We start from the raw sequence: 13400 nt of genomic DNA, 5'->3' as shown, positions 1-13400 counted from the left end.
TAAAACACCCCATAATTTACAACCTCATTATTTAATTCATCTTTCATCGACATGTTTGTGTTTTTCATTGCTCATATTAGAAAGAGTACAAATGCAAATATATACAGTACAAATACATATAAAATAATACAAAATATAAGATTTTTACACTCTACATATTTGCATTTGTACTCCTTCCAAACTAAGCCTTTTTAATACAAAATGTGAAAGGGCTCGAGTCTAAAATTTTATATTTTGAAAGTACCCCTAACAACTCTCCTATCAACCTTTCTAATACAAAACTGCGGGAAAATCATCATTTGCTTTTATTGAAATAATTATGCTGCTTTTGGTTGTAGTGAAATTTTATTTATTCTAGTACAAATCACAATGTATGATAGTGCAAATGAAAAAAAAAATTGCAATTTCTCATTTAATTTTGTTTTGAGTTTTACTGTATTCTGTTTCATGTCTTAATTTACTTCATTTATACCGGAATCAAATCAAATAAGTTAAAACTTGAAACATAAATAGATCAAAATTTATACTCAAATCATTTACACGGCCATAGTTTTGCATCGATGCAAATTTATTTGCACTGCAATCAAGCATAACCTTAAGTTCAACCATTAGCATTCTGTTAATTATCAAGAGCACATGATGTCATGTGTGCCTTAAAACACTTAAAAAACTCAAAATCACCCTACGAACTATTTTGCCCTCTCCTTTATTGAATCTTTAAAACCCTAGTTCTTGACCTGTTCTTTCCTTTTTTAAAAGTTTGACAAATAAGACATTAAAGCAACACAACAATCTCGTCAACCTTCCCGAAGGTTTGTTTCCAAAGAGCTATGCTAGTTAAAGTAACCATATTCATTTCTACCATTTTGCAATTTTATGCTCTTAGCTATTCAAACCATGTCACGAGTGAACCCAAATCTCTCATTTCCAGGGATAGGCAAGCCTAAGACCGACCCCTTGGGAGATTTGAGCAAAAAACACTAAAAAAGAGGGAGTGTGGTGAAAAACCCTAATATGCATGCATCAAAGTGTATCAATACTTTGAACCTTGAATTCAATCCCAAATCACCACTACAACCAGCTAAAGACTTTACCAACACCTTCATTAGGATTTGATCACAGGTGGGATTCACAAGTGAAAGTTTAAGGTTTTAAGTGTCATTGGACTCATTTTCCCCAAAGTATAGGGTATCTTCCTAGTTAAAGACTTTACCAACACCTTCATTAGGATTTGATCACAGGTGGGATTCACAAGTGAAAGTTTAAGGTTTTAAGTGTCATTGGACTCATTTTCCCTAAAGTATAGGGTATCTTCCTGTAGTTTTCCCTTTTTATTTTCTTTTGATTAATTTAATTGAATGAATATTTTCTCATTAAGAAACTAGCGGAGGGGCCCATGTTAGCACAAGCCAAAAACACGGGAAAAAGGAAGATTGGTAAGTGATAAATTATCTAAAATGGGATTGATAATTTATCCATTATGTAAATTTAAAAAAATTTGAAATTTATCCATTAATTTGTATTTTGAGGATAAATAATTAAAGCTTAATTTGAAAGGAGTACAAATACAAATATGTACGGTACAAATACATACAAAATAATACAAACTGCAAGGTTTAGACCATATTTGGAAGGAGTATAAATACAAATTTGTAGAGTACAAAACCTTACAGTTTTGTATTATTTTGTATGCATTTGAGTACAAATACAAATATGTACAGTACAAATATCTACAAAGGTTTTGCACTCTACATATTTGTATTTGTAGTCCTTCCAAACTGAGCTTAAAAAGAATTTATTCATACTTGTTAAAGCACGGAAGTCATGTATCTTTAAAAAGCTACAATTTTACAACAATGTCAGAGATGGTCCATTACTCATCCCCTAATAATTACTTTATCCCAACCAATCCAATTAATAAGACCAATGCCGGATGTCATACGTGCAAACATTTTTTTAATATGTTAAAAGTTAATACAAAAAAACTAAATTAATTAAAAGTACAAATCGTTATTATTGATAGACCAAATCTTCACAATATTCAGTAAATAAGGTTGGGGATGTGCTGATATGCTGTGACTATGAGATTCAACACATAATCAAGTTCCTGCCTCCCCTCTCGTTCTGTACTTAATGGCCAGTTTGGAATAATTTAAAATTTTATAACTGAAAAATCAAACTCATAAACAAAAAGAAAAATATTTAACAAAAACCAAGGTTATTATCTTCAAAAAAGCATTGCTAAAACATGTTCTCATAATTCCACTAAAGTTTGTCTCTCTTACATGTGCTTATTTTATTTACTTGAAATTCTTAGTAGGTCTAACAAAATGAAATGTAGCAACAGACCAATTCCTTTTCTCCCTGATAGCAGCCGAAGTCAATCCACCATAGAGGTGATAGAACTATGATAGTTGACACGAGCATACTATTAAAAGCCTTGCCTTCATTGATCAAGCCTAATCCTTGAGAACTTCTGGTTAAGTGTCACCAACACACAACCCACCTGCCCAAACCACAGTAGAACCTCATCAAGCTAGAAATACAATGGATTCCATAGATTGAATGCTCAATAGTCAATACTCAATCAATTCCTGCTTCACATATTCCAAGATGACATGCGTTTGAATTCAATTTCCCTCTTTCAAAGTGAAATTAGCAAATGATAGATGTATTCAAGAAATGAACAAGGGCTATATGGTACATAGACGTTTATTGGTTATCTTAGCATCATGGTAACAACAAAACAAGAAATAAAATGTACTTAGAAATAAGGGAACAATAGATCTATTAATTGTCTTCATGCATTAACTCTCAAACAAAATCTTCTTTGCTGTGATTAATGCTGCTCTCCTGACTCTATGCATATTCACCTTCAAGTAGAACAAATCAGGGAACACATCAAGTGCCGTAGGGATCATGGAACCTATTGATGGACTTCATCTATTCCTATAGGTGTAACTTAAAATAGACGACTAGTAGGCTGGTTGACAATCACTCAAAGATTTTTAAAAAATAATTCAATTTTTTTAAACATGGTTAGAGAAATTTTAGGTTCCCCAAAACAATGTAGAAAAAAAAAAGATCAAATACACGAGAAAACCTCCAATTATACAGTAAAAGAAACATCAATGATAAAGGTGCCCCACTAGCTCTCAAAGTGCTCATGTTTGATACAAGTTAGGAAATCTGTTCTGTTTTAAGTCTTGCACCAATGTTATGGAGTTGGTTTTTGGTTTCAGCCCTTTTACAAATCACAAGGCATTTTGGTTGTCACTTTTGATTAAGGTTTATTGAGGCATGTTATAATTCTTACTGATCTTACATGTCAATAGAAACCCAAGTCTTTCTTTGCTGGGAAATGTTCCTAGGGAAGGTAAACACTTGTGACGTGCTACAGAAAAGAAGGCCGAACATGTGCCTTTCTCCTCATGTGTGTGTTTGCAAGGCTTGTGGTGAAACCCTTTCTCACTTCTCTCCCAGTCATTTGCTTCTTGTATTTGGGACTATTTTGTTCTCTCTTTGGTTGCAGATGGGCTCCCCGACAAGACGTAGTGAGCCTTTTCAACCCAACTTTCCTGAGGCAACAGAAGAAAAGAGGAAGATGTATGTGGAAGGTAGTACGTGCAGTTGCGGTTTGGTCTATTTTCGAAGAGAGAAACCAAAGGATCTTAAATGGAAAAAGTAAATCCTTAGAGGAGGTGATTGAAGCCATTAAAATCAGACCAGTACATTGGGTTAAAACCTTGGAGCTGTTCAAAGGTATTCCCACAGATGACTTCCTAAGAAATTGGAGAGGAATGGCACTCTCAGAACCACATAGAGAAATTATAAGAATGGAGTGTGAACCACTAGGTTTAAATAAACAGAAGCTAAACTTTAATGGTAATTCATTTGGCAACCCAGGAAGAGCAGGAATAGGGGGAGTCTTTTGAAACCATCAAGGAATAGTGATGGTCTTGTTCTCAGGACAAATCGGTTTTGGTGACTCGATTCAGGCTGAATCAAAAGCACAATTGCAAGGACTGAAGCTGCTGAACAATTAGGGGCAAGAGAGTTGGAAATTGAAGGATGCTCCCTTCTGATCATAACATGGGCAAAGCAAATCGAGTCAGCACCTTGGAAACTCAGATTCACTTTTAGACAGATTGACCAACTTGCAAAGAAATTTAACCTTACTTTTAAATGGGTTAAAAGGAAAGCTAATGGGTTGGCGGATGTGTTAGCCAAGCAGGGAGATGATGGACCATCCTTATTTTGGGCACTGTTATAACCTAATTTTTTTGGGCATTGTTGTAACTTGACTTCAAATTTTAAATTAATAAATGAATTTCTTTGCTGATAAAAAAATACAAATAAATTGAATTCTGACGAAGTACACCCAGGTTGCCACAATGAAGTATGCTGTCTTACCAAAAAACCTCCTTGGTTTTCTCATCTACTAGAATTTACCTATGTAACCTAATACAACCCCCCTTCTTGCAGATTCTACTATATCTGATGACTTTTCTTGTACCAAATCCTATTATCCAACCAGCCTTGTTCATATCATAACCCTTTCCCAACTATCCAAATATCCTCAACCCTCTTTCATAAGCAATCTAATCAAAACCTTAAGCACTCTAGTTATTTAAATATTAGATTTGAGACATGTATGATCAACAATCTCAAGGATTTTAGTTGATGATTGAATTAATTAGAAAACTTGTGACTCTAGGCTTAGGGTCACCCTATGCTTCATGGATAATTAAGCTCAGATTCCTATATTGTCACTGTTGAGAATATGATTTATGCCTAAAGTGGTTCTCTAGTTCTAGATAGAGATGGAGAACAAGGGCCACTGCCTTATATCTTCTCTAAGACTATGTTTACAGTGCAAACCTGAACACAGGACAAATTTTGCATTGGGTTCAGTTTTGCATTCGTTTACTTGAATCTATGATTTGCACTCTTACCTAAAACAAAAGTTACTCTGTCTCATTTGCATTCATTCTAGTGCAAATTTTACATTTTGAAAGCTGATGCAAGATTTCATCTTACTTCAATTCTCTCTCATATAAAGTAGGAACTACATTATTCTTCCATTCTCTTTCATATAAAGTGGGGATAAATTCAACTTACTTCTTATATTATAAATAAAAAAAGACAAAGTCAAGTCTGTGTTAGGTAAACATGGGCCGGTCTTCCAAACCTGGCCCAACATCATAGTTTGCAACCTGATACCAACCAGACCCAACATCATTTAACTTTATGGGGTTAGAAGTCATCCAAAATATGTTTCTACAGAAAAAAAAAAAAAAAAAAGCTTCTCCAGCTATTAAAAATTTCAGTTAAATCTGTATGGATATTGTATTCAATCTCTTCTATCAATTAATTCCCCAGAATAAACAAATATTTTAGAGTTTGACTAAAAGTTTTTATTTCTTTCACTACAAAATTAAATGCAACCTAATTTATTAGTAAAGCTAAACGATTGAAGTTTTCAGTGGTAAACAATGCTCTGATTGTTTTAAAACCTGCTATAACATAAAAGTATCAAGTTTATTTGAGAGAGAGGGAAAGCAAAAGAGTAAATTATATAGACAGCTTAGAACAATGGTTGTTTTCCATTCCTCATGTTCTCCATTTTATACATAGATGACTCATGAATTATAACATTAAAAGTTATTATTTAAAAACCTGAAATCCAAAAGAGCCCTTGAACTTAGGAGTGCAGTAGCAAAAAACACTAAAAATTAACCCATTTAGTATACAAAATTATGTGCACCAATGATAAGCAAGTTTTATTTGAGCCACATAAAGAAAAAAACTCTTGCTCTCCAGCTACCAAGCCAATAGAAGGCCAATGAAATGAGCCACTTACTAGGGCACAGACAAAGATCAAATGCTAGAGTTGTTGAACTTGAACCTCGTTTCTGGACAAAAGAGAAACCTTTCCCTGTTCATAAAAATCAAACCAAGCAAAAATTACGAACAGCCATATCGATAATACATCACAATCCATATACATGAGACCTCATGTTGTTTTTTTAAATAAAACTAATATACATAACATCACATTTCATAGGAGTATTGAATGCCTCAATAAGAAAAGCTACAAAAAAAAATTAGAAAAAATAAGCGTTGACCAACTTTGCACACAAATAGCAAAGTAACAAGTAGAACAAATTAGAAGCCAGGTAGCTAAACTTTTAACAGTATGTCTGAACTACTAACACTGAACCTGATGTGATTTTAGAAAGCGGAAGAAATAGCATTATATGCGTGGTAGCAAATTCACTAAGCCTAATAGAAAACATAGAAGAGAAAGCCACACTTGAAAAAAGAAAGAGACTAAAAAGAAGAAAAGACCCAAGGTTCTCTGACTGGAATGAAGCCAGAAGCCACCAACAACTACTAGAGACTTGCCTTAGGTTCTTACCACACTTTGGGCTACACAGGGGGGAGCCTTTCCCCTAGCCTCAAGAAACACTTGGTTAAAATTGCAATTACTAACCAAGGGAAATGAAACAATTTCTTCTGAGAGCACTTGTTCAGCCACCCAGTCTACGATCTGATTCCCTTTGTGTGTGTGCAAATAGGTAATTTCCATCTCCTCCTACCTTGCTATGTGAAAATATTCTTGGATAAGCTAAGGATGTTCCAGGGCGGGATGATATTTGAGTCAGGCAATTAATAATCAGCTTCCATAGCCGACTCCATGTAGTTGGTATAAGGCTTAGATGATGATGGTGATGATGAAGATTAAAAATAAGCTTCAAATCTCCTTCAAGATGAACTCTTTTGACTCCTAACTGCTTTGTCGCTTTAATTGCTTCCCATGTCAACCAAGCTTCTGCTACATAGTAGCAAGGCAGAAGAATAATGTTCCTTGGTCATTCCTTCTGACACAGCCTAAAACTGTCTGACATTATTGTTCCTTGTTATCTTGATCACATCACTTGGAGCTGGTTTCCATTTAACCCATTTATTTATTTTTTTTACTTTTTATAACCAAACAGATTCTGGTAAGTGCCCATGAATTCATAGAACATGTTCAATGTAGACCTTTCCTCATCCATTGGCCCCGAATCCCAGAGCCTGGTATTTAGCCAAACCTGTTTAAAAATGGACAGTCCCTGAAAATGTGCATCTCATTCTCATTGCTCATTCCACAATAAAGGTATTCATCATATATTCTCATGTCACGTTCCTTTAAGAAATATTCTGATGGGATTCTTACATTTAGAATAAGACATAAAAGCAATTTAATTTTGGGATAGCATTTCAATTTCCATATATATCGAAGTCCATTTGGAGATGAGGTATCCATTTTCTCCAGTGTAATAGATAGTAAACAAATTTGGTCAAGAATTTACCTCCCAGATGTGTCTTATATTCACTTTTGCTTCTATAAACATGGACATTGATGTTAACCCCTCAAAATGTCTCTCTGATTTGTTGATTCAAGGTGCTTAAAGTATTGAAAATGACCACTTTTTGAGGATGAGAGAAGTCTCCAGCTACAAAAATGTTTCTCCTGTTCCCCACTTCAATCCAACTGCACCCAGCAGGCTTCTTTAGATCTCTGTTTTTCATCAATGTTCTTACTTCTTTGACTCCATCCCATCTGGCATCTGCTGCATATATGTTTGACATCAGAACATAGTTCCCAATATTTCCAGCCTCAATATCAAAAAGACGATCTGCCACAACCCGCCCGAGCTCCACCTCATGGTGGATTCTACAGGCACCTAGCAGTGTCCCCCATATGTTTGCATTAGCTTCTACTGGTATCCTATTCACAAAGGAATAAGCATCTATTAAACGTCCTGCCCGAGCAAGAAGATCCACAACACATGCATAGTGCTCCATAGTGGGTTTGATCCCATGGACTTTGTCTATAGTCTCAAAAAGTTCCAATCCTTCATCCACAAGCCCTGCATGACTGCAAGCTGATAAGACAGCAGTGAGAATAACATGGTCTGGTTTAATACCCAACTGGAGCATCTGAGAAAAGATGCCAAGTGCCTCTTCTCCCATGCCATGCATTGCATAGCCACCAATAATAGCTGTGAACATGATTAAATCCTTTTGATGGCATGATTTAAAGAGCTTGTAAGCACAGTTTATGCTTCCACATTTAGCATAGACATCCAAGAGAGCTCCATTCAAGCGAACATCTTCCAGACATGCTCTTAGCATATGCCCATGGCATTGTCTCACAAGGTCAACTGAGGCCAAATGAGCACAAGCTGGAAGAAGGTTCATAACACTAACAACATCAGGTCTCATTCCTTGAGCTTGTAATTCTTTGAGCAAAATAAAAGCTTGATCTGGGCAGCCATTTTCAGCATAAACTCGTAGCATCAGATTCCAGGTGGTGAGATCCCTTTCGGACATCTTCTTAAATATTATCTCTGCATTCTCCTTGGACTGACAATTTGCATAACCTGAAATTATGACATTGCCTGTTACCACATTCCTTTTTCCTAATAAACTCTCAAAAATCTTCAATGCATACTCCATATTTCCACATTTGGCATATGCATCAATTATCATGTTTCCAACAGTCAGTTCCAGATCATTTAATAAAAGAGCAGCTCTAACTGTATAACCATGAACTTCTTTAACCTTTTCCTCACAGAAAACATTGGCAAAAACACGAAGAATGGCTAAGATAGTAATAGAATCTGGTTTTATTCCTTCCTTGAACATCTGGTGTAAGAGATTGACATGCTGGATTGCATATCCACACTCAGCATAGGCATCAAGTATTGTGTTCCATGATATAAGATCTCTCCTAGGGATTGTCAAGAACGTCCTTACTGCAGCTGCTATGTCATTGCATTTTGCATAGAAACTTACTAGGGCATTTCCTACAGCTGTATCCTTGCACAGATCAGGATGTCGGAGAACATACTCGTGGATTTTCTGTCCCTCTTGTAAATCACGTAGTTGGGCACAGACAGGAATAATGCTTATAAGAGTGATAGAGTCAGGTTCAACTGCTTCTCTTAATTGCAATTCATGAAACAATTCCAACGCTTTCTGCAATCCACCATTAGAGGCATATCCCGCAATAAGAGCATTCCACGAGACTAAATCTCTTGATTTCATCCTATGGAATATTGAATCTGCTTCTTTCAACCTCCCAATCCTTGAGTAGAAACTCAAAAGTGCATTGCAGACAGAAACATCTACCAGCAGCTCAGACCGTCGGAACACATAACAATGGATTTCCTTCCCAAAAAGGTATGCATCATTATGCCCAAGAAGAGCGCATACAGGCAGGACATTTACAATCGTCGCATAATTAGGTTCATTTGGACCAGCCAACATCTGGCGGAATAATTCAAATGAATCATGGTGGAGATTATTCTCAGCATATCCTGCAATTATTGCATTCCATGAGACAACATCTTTATAAGCAATCCTTCTAAATGTGACATATGCATCATGTAGTGACCAACATTTTGCATACATTGATACGAGAGAATTTCCTACTAGTGTAGACAATTCAAATCCAGATTTAATCACATAACCATGGATACTCTTTCCAAGAAGCAAGTCTCTAGATCGAGCACATACGGGAAGGATAATAGCAATAGTAACCGTATTGGGCTTAGGTTCTTCCTCACAAACATGCATTGCATATAACAGATCCATAGCCTCTAGGTCATGATGCCGGGATCCAGCATATCCAGATAAAAGGATGTTCCAGGTGACAGGATCACTCCTATCCATTTGATCAAACAATAGGTGGCAATCATCTAGAGTGCCGCATTTCGCATACATGTTCATTAGACCCTTGGAAATAGCCTGGTTCAGTTCATACCCCAATTTAATGCCATACCCATGAAAAGACTTTCCCAATTCAAAAGCTGAGATGGCAGCACAAGATTTGAGAAGGGATGCATAAGCTTGGTGGCTAAGTCTGAATCTCCTCGAGCAATATACACTTCTATAGAAAAGTGATAGTGCATCTTCATGCCTCCCATTAATGCAGTAACTCCTAACCATGGCATCCAATGTTCTAGAATCCTGTTCCCAAATTTTGTAAAATGTATCATCTATATTACCATTTTTCTCATCAAACTTTGCAGAGTTGGTTATTGCAGATCTCCAGACAAGAAGATTTGATTGTCTTGGGTTGCTAGGAGTCCAGGTCTTCTGTGCCTGCATTGCTGTACAGAACGCTGCACACATCAAAAAGTGATATCTGTAGAATATTCCCATGGTTGACTGGACATGTGGAAACTTAAGCACATTTGACGTTTTTAATTGCAAAGAATTAAAGGAAAAAGGGTGAAACTTATATACCAAAAACCCCATCTTCACATGCCTCCCTCACCTCTCCTGTCCTCTCCAGCTCCCAATGGGGATGCTAACAGAGACTGCAATGACAACCATGCAATAGTGTACAGCAGTACTGGCAAGAGTCCCCCAGGCCATGCTATCCATATAGTCACCACTCAGTCAAAAAGAAAGTGAACACCAGTACCAATTGTTACTGCTGTCTCCATTGTGGCTATTGTCCTTAACTTGTTACAACTACAATGGCAAAAGGCGACTTAGTAAATATAGTCATCTCCTCTTAGTTGGTATGAGTCATGAGGATGTAATGCACACAACACTGTCCAGTCAGCTCTCTATCTCCTCCACTGGCCATTGAATTTTTCCCAATCTTCTGCTCAATAGCCATCAAACTATTCAATTTAGCATGATTGGGATTTGGGCTCTCTGTAAGCCTCAATCAAACATGAGAATGACTAAAAAACCAGCTAAAAGCACATGATAAAGTAAATAAATAAATAACTCATACCAAACCCACTGTCAAGGAGGGGGTTGAACATATAACCATTGCACAAGTAGGTATACATGTTGCTATTTGAAGGTAGCTTCTGTAAGCACTGAATTGCAATGGCACTCCTTTTGCAGCAAAAATGTATGTTAAGCCTTTCTGACTCATATCTTAGGTGTGGCTTCCAATGAATTAATATCCACAAGAACTGTAATCTAGTTGCTTAACACACAGTAAACCTACAGAAAATGATAATGTTCTACTTCAGTGAACTGAGATTAAACAGCAAAAAGATGTAAAATGTCATGAGAACCTGGAAAGTCTCATTACACTGCTTACAGAACGATATTTATCTATGATTCATGTAAAAATACACCCATATAAAAATACAAAAAAAAAAAACGATTCAATGCAAAATGTTACACAGAGGCCATTTCATGGACAAAAATGCTAAAAAAACTTCAGATGACTTGGAGTATGCATGAACAGAAATTTCTTTTATCTAGTTTAGTTATTTCTAATTACACATGATTGATCGATTCTGGTTAGTTATAAATGAGTTCAGAATCTCCTACTAACAAAATACTCACATTTCTTCTTCGAATATTCACACAGACTAATCATCAAACTACCAACAAATTGCTCCACATTAAAGTCAGCATAATTAGTACAATTCAAACAAACAACAACAAAATAAGGATCTTCCTATGCCAAACTGAAGTATATACACTAGTATAGTTTCGGAAGAATCATAAGGTGCAATGGGTTCAATTCGAGTCAGAAACTAGATCTTGGTAAAGAAATCACTATAATCACATAATAGAAACACGAATCTCCTTCATAAGAGATGAAAAAAATTAAGAAAAAACGAATGATTTGTCAAGTGAATAAACCCAATTTAAGGAGAGATAGAGAGCCAAAGACGAGAAGCAGAAAAAATCAAGTGGAAAATGAAGAGATGTAGCTCGAACCTGGAAGGCTGAAACCCTAAATTCATTTGCTTAGGGCCTTATGCCCTGTTTGGCATCGATTCTGGAAACTTCTCATAATTTTTTTTTAGAAAAGAATGAATTCTGGATTTTCCTCATTCTGAGAAACAATGTAGACGTTTGTTACAGAACTTTGATTCTTGTTTCTTAGAATGAGAATGGCATTTGGCATCACCCTACTTCTTCAGATTAATTCTCTAAATGACAGTTACATAAAACCAATTTGTAATAATGATACCTCATTGCTTCTAATATGTTTGAAGTATTATCAAATACATGTTTACCAAAAAGTAAATGAGGGGTGGTAATGATATAAAGTATTATCAAATACATGTTGCCTTTGCTTTCGGCAAGCTCATTTCGGGTGGCTGCGGCTAAGGGCCTTCAAGCTTCTGTCCTCTGTTCTCAGTTGAGATCTAGGAATTTTCTTGAGTTATGATGTATTGTAGATGTTAAGTGTATTTGGCTCCTTATCTTAGGGGCATTGGCTGTAATCTGCCATTTCAGGCTTCTTTGAATAAAATTTTACCTTACCTTTATAAAAAAAAAAATGATATATTGGACCAAAACCTAGAGTTTTTTTTTTTTTTTTTTTTTTGAGAAGACATGAAGTATGATTTCATTAGAGAAGAAAAAGAAACCTCTGTACAGCCAGAGGATGTACAACAGGGAGAAACGAAAAGAAGAATAGACCACTATCCCTTTTGTGTTTACAAAAGATTTTCAAAATCAAGAAGAGAGCTATAATTTGATTTATCCAAACGGAACTGAGCTGCTGATCAAGAGAACAGTTTGCCTACTACTTTCTGCCACACAACCTCCAAATGACTGAGAACGAAGAACAAAATGAGAGAGAGAGAGAGAGAGAGAGAGAGAGAATGGCAAGGGAAGACGAAGAAATATATACACGTACCTGAGAAATCGAGGTTCTTGTGCCGTGTCACTGAGTACAGGGTGATCTGTTGAGCAGACAGGGAAAGAAGAAGGAAGAACGACGAAGGAATGAGAAGGGTGATCGGTTTGCACTTTCTGTGAGAAATTACTATTCTACCTCTTATCTCGCATTTTATTAGATGACGAGTATTCATTTTACTTTAAAATTCCCGATTAGTAAACAGTAACCAGGCCTAGTGCCACTTTGGTACCTATCGTTAATTAATCCATTAATCGTGGTTATGTGACATTTAAAAAATAAATATTTTTTGAGTATCGTCTAATTTTTTTTATCAATCATCCACATTTTGATAAAAATTAATAGTTAAATCCTTAATTCTTTTATTCAAGATCCTTAACTCTTTTATTCAAGAAATACCTTGTATCATTAGATATCCTGGTGATCCCTATTTTCTTGAACAAGAGAAACAATGATTTGGAACTATTCATTTTTTTGTTAATGTTTGGATAGTTGATAAAGAGATTAGATGACACTCAAAGAGTATGTCTTTTTAAACAGTACTTAATAGCTGGTTAACAAATTGGTTAATGGAAGGTACTAGATTGAGGTGTTTTAAAGTTTGGGGACTAAAATGACACTAAACCCAAAGTACAAGGTACTAATATGGAATTTCCCTACTTTTAGTTTGAAAAGATTGAAAAAGTAAAAAACAAATATGAACTTTGCAAATGCG

At 35.8% G+C, this 13400-nt stretch overlaps 1 protein-coding gene across 9 annotated transcripts; it reads right to left on the bottom strand.

Annotated features, from left to right (window-relative positions):
• Positions 1-2183: 2183 nt before the first annotated feature.
• SLG1 (Tetratricopeptide repeat (TPR)-like superfamily protein) lies at positions 2184-12843 on the bottom strand. Of its 9 annotated transcripts, none has more exons than XM_088948829.1 (6): positions 12686-12823; positions 10805-11022; positions 10303-10669; positions 7359-10178; positions 5864-5938; positions 2184-2506 (listed from the first exon to the last, which is right to left on the bottom strand). In XM_088948829.1, exon 4 carries the CDS (start codon positions 10162-10164, stop codon positions 7420-7422), a length of 2745 nt encoding a protein of 914 aa, XP_088804955.1. In that variant the 5' UTR covers positions 10165-10178; positions 10303-10669; positions 10805-11022; positions 12686-12823; the 3' UTR covers positions 2184-2506; positions 5864-5938; positions 7359-7419. The 9 variants fall into 9 exon arrangements, with proteins under 9 accessions (XP_088804955.1, XP_088804956.1, XP_088804958.1 ...); XM_088948830.1 differs by having other exon boundaries at positions 7359-10166; XM_088948832.1 differs by having other exon boundaries at positions 10334-10669.
• Between the last annotated feature and the right edge of the window lie 557 nt (positions 12844-13400).

The sequence above is a fragment of the Nelumbo lutea genome, chromosome 6 (genome assembly GCF_056320005.1).
Source record: "Nelumbo lutea isolate HS-2025 chromosome 6, American lotus-T2T, whole genome shotgun sequence".
In the NCBI taxonomy this organism is placed as follows: Eukaryota; Viridiplantae; Streptophyta; class Magnoliopsida; order Proteales; family Nelumbonaceae; genus Nelumbo; species Nelumbo lutea.
This window is presented reverse-complemented; position numbering and strand designations above follow the sequence as displayed.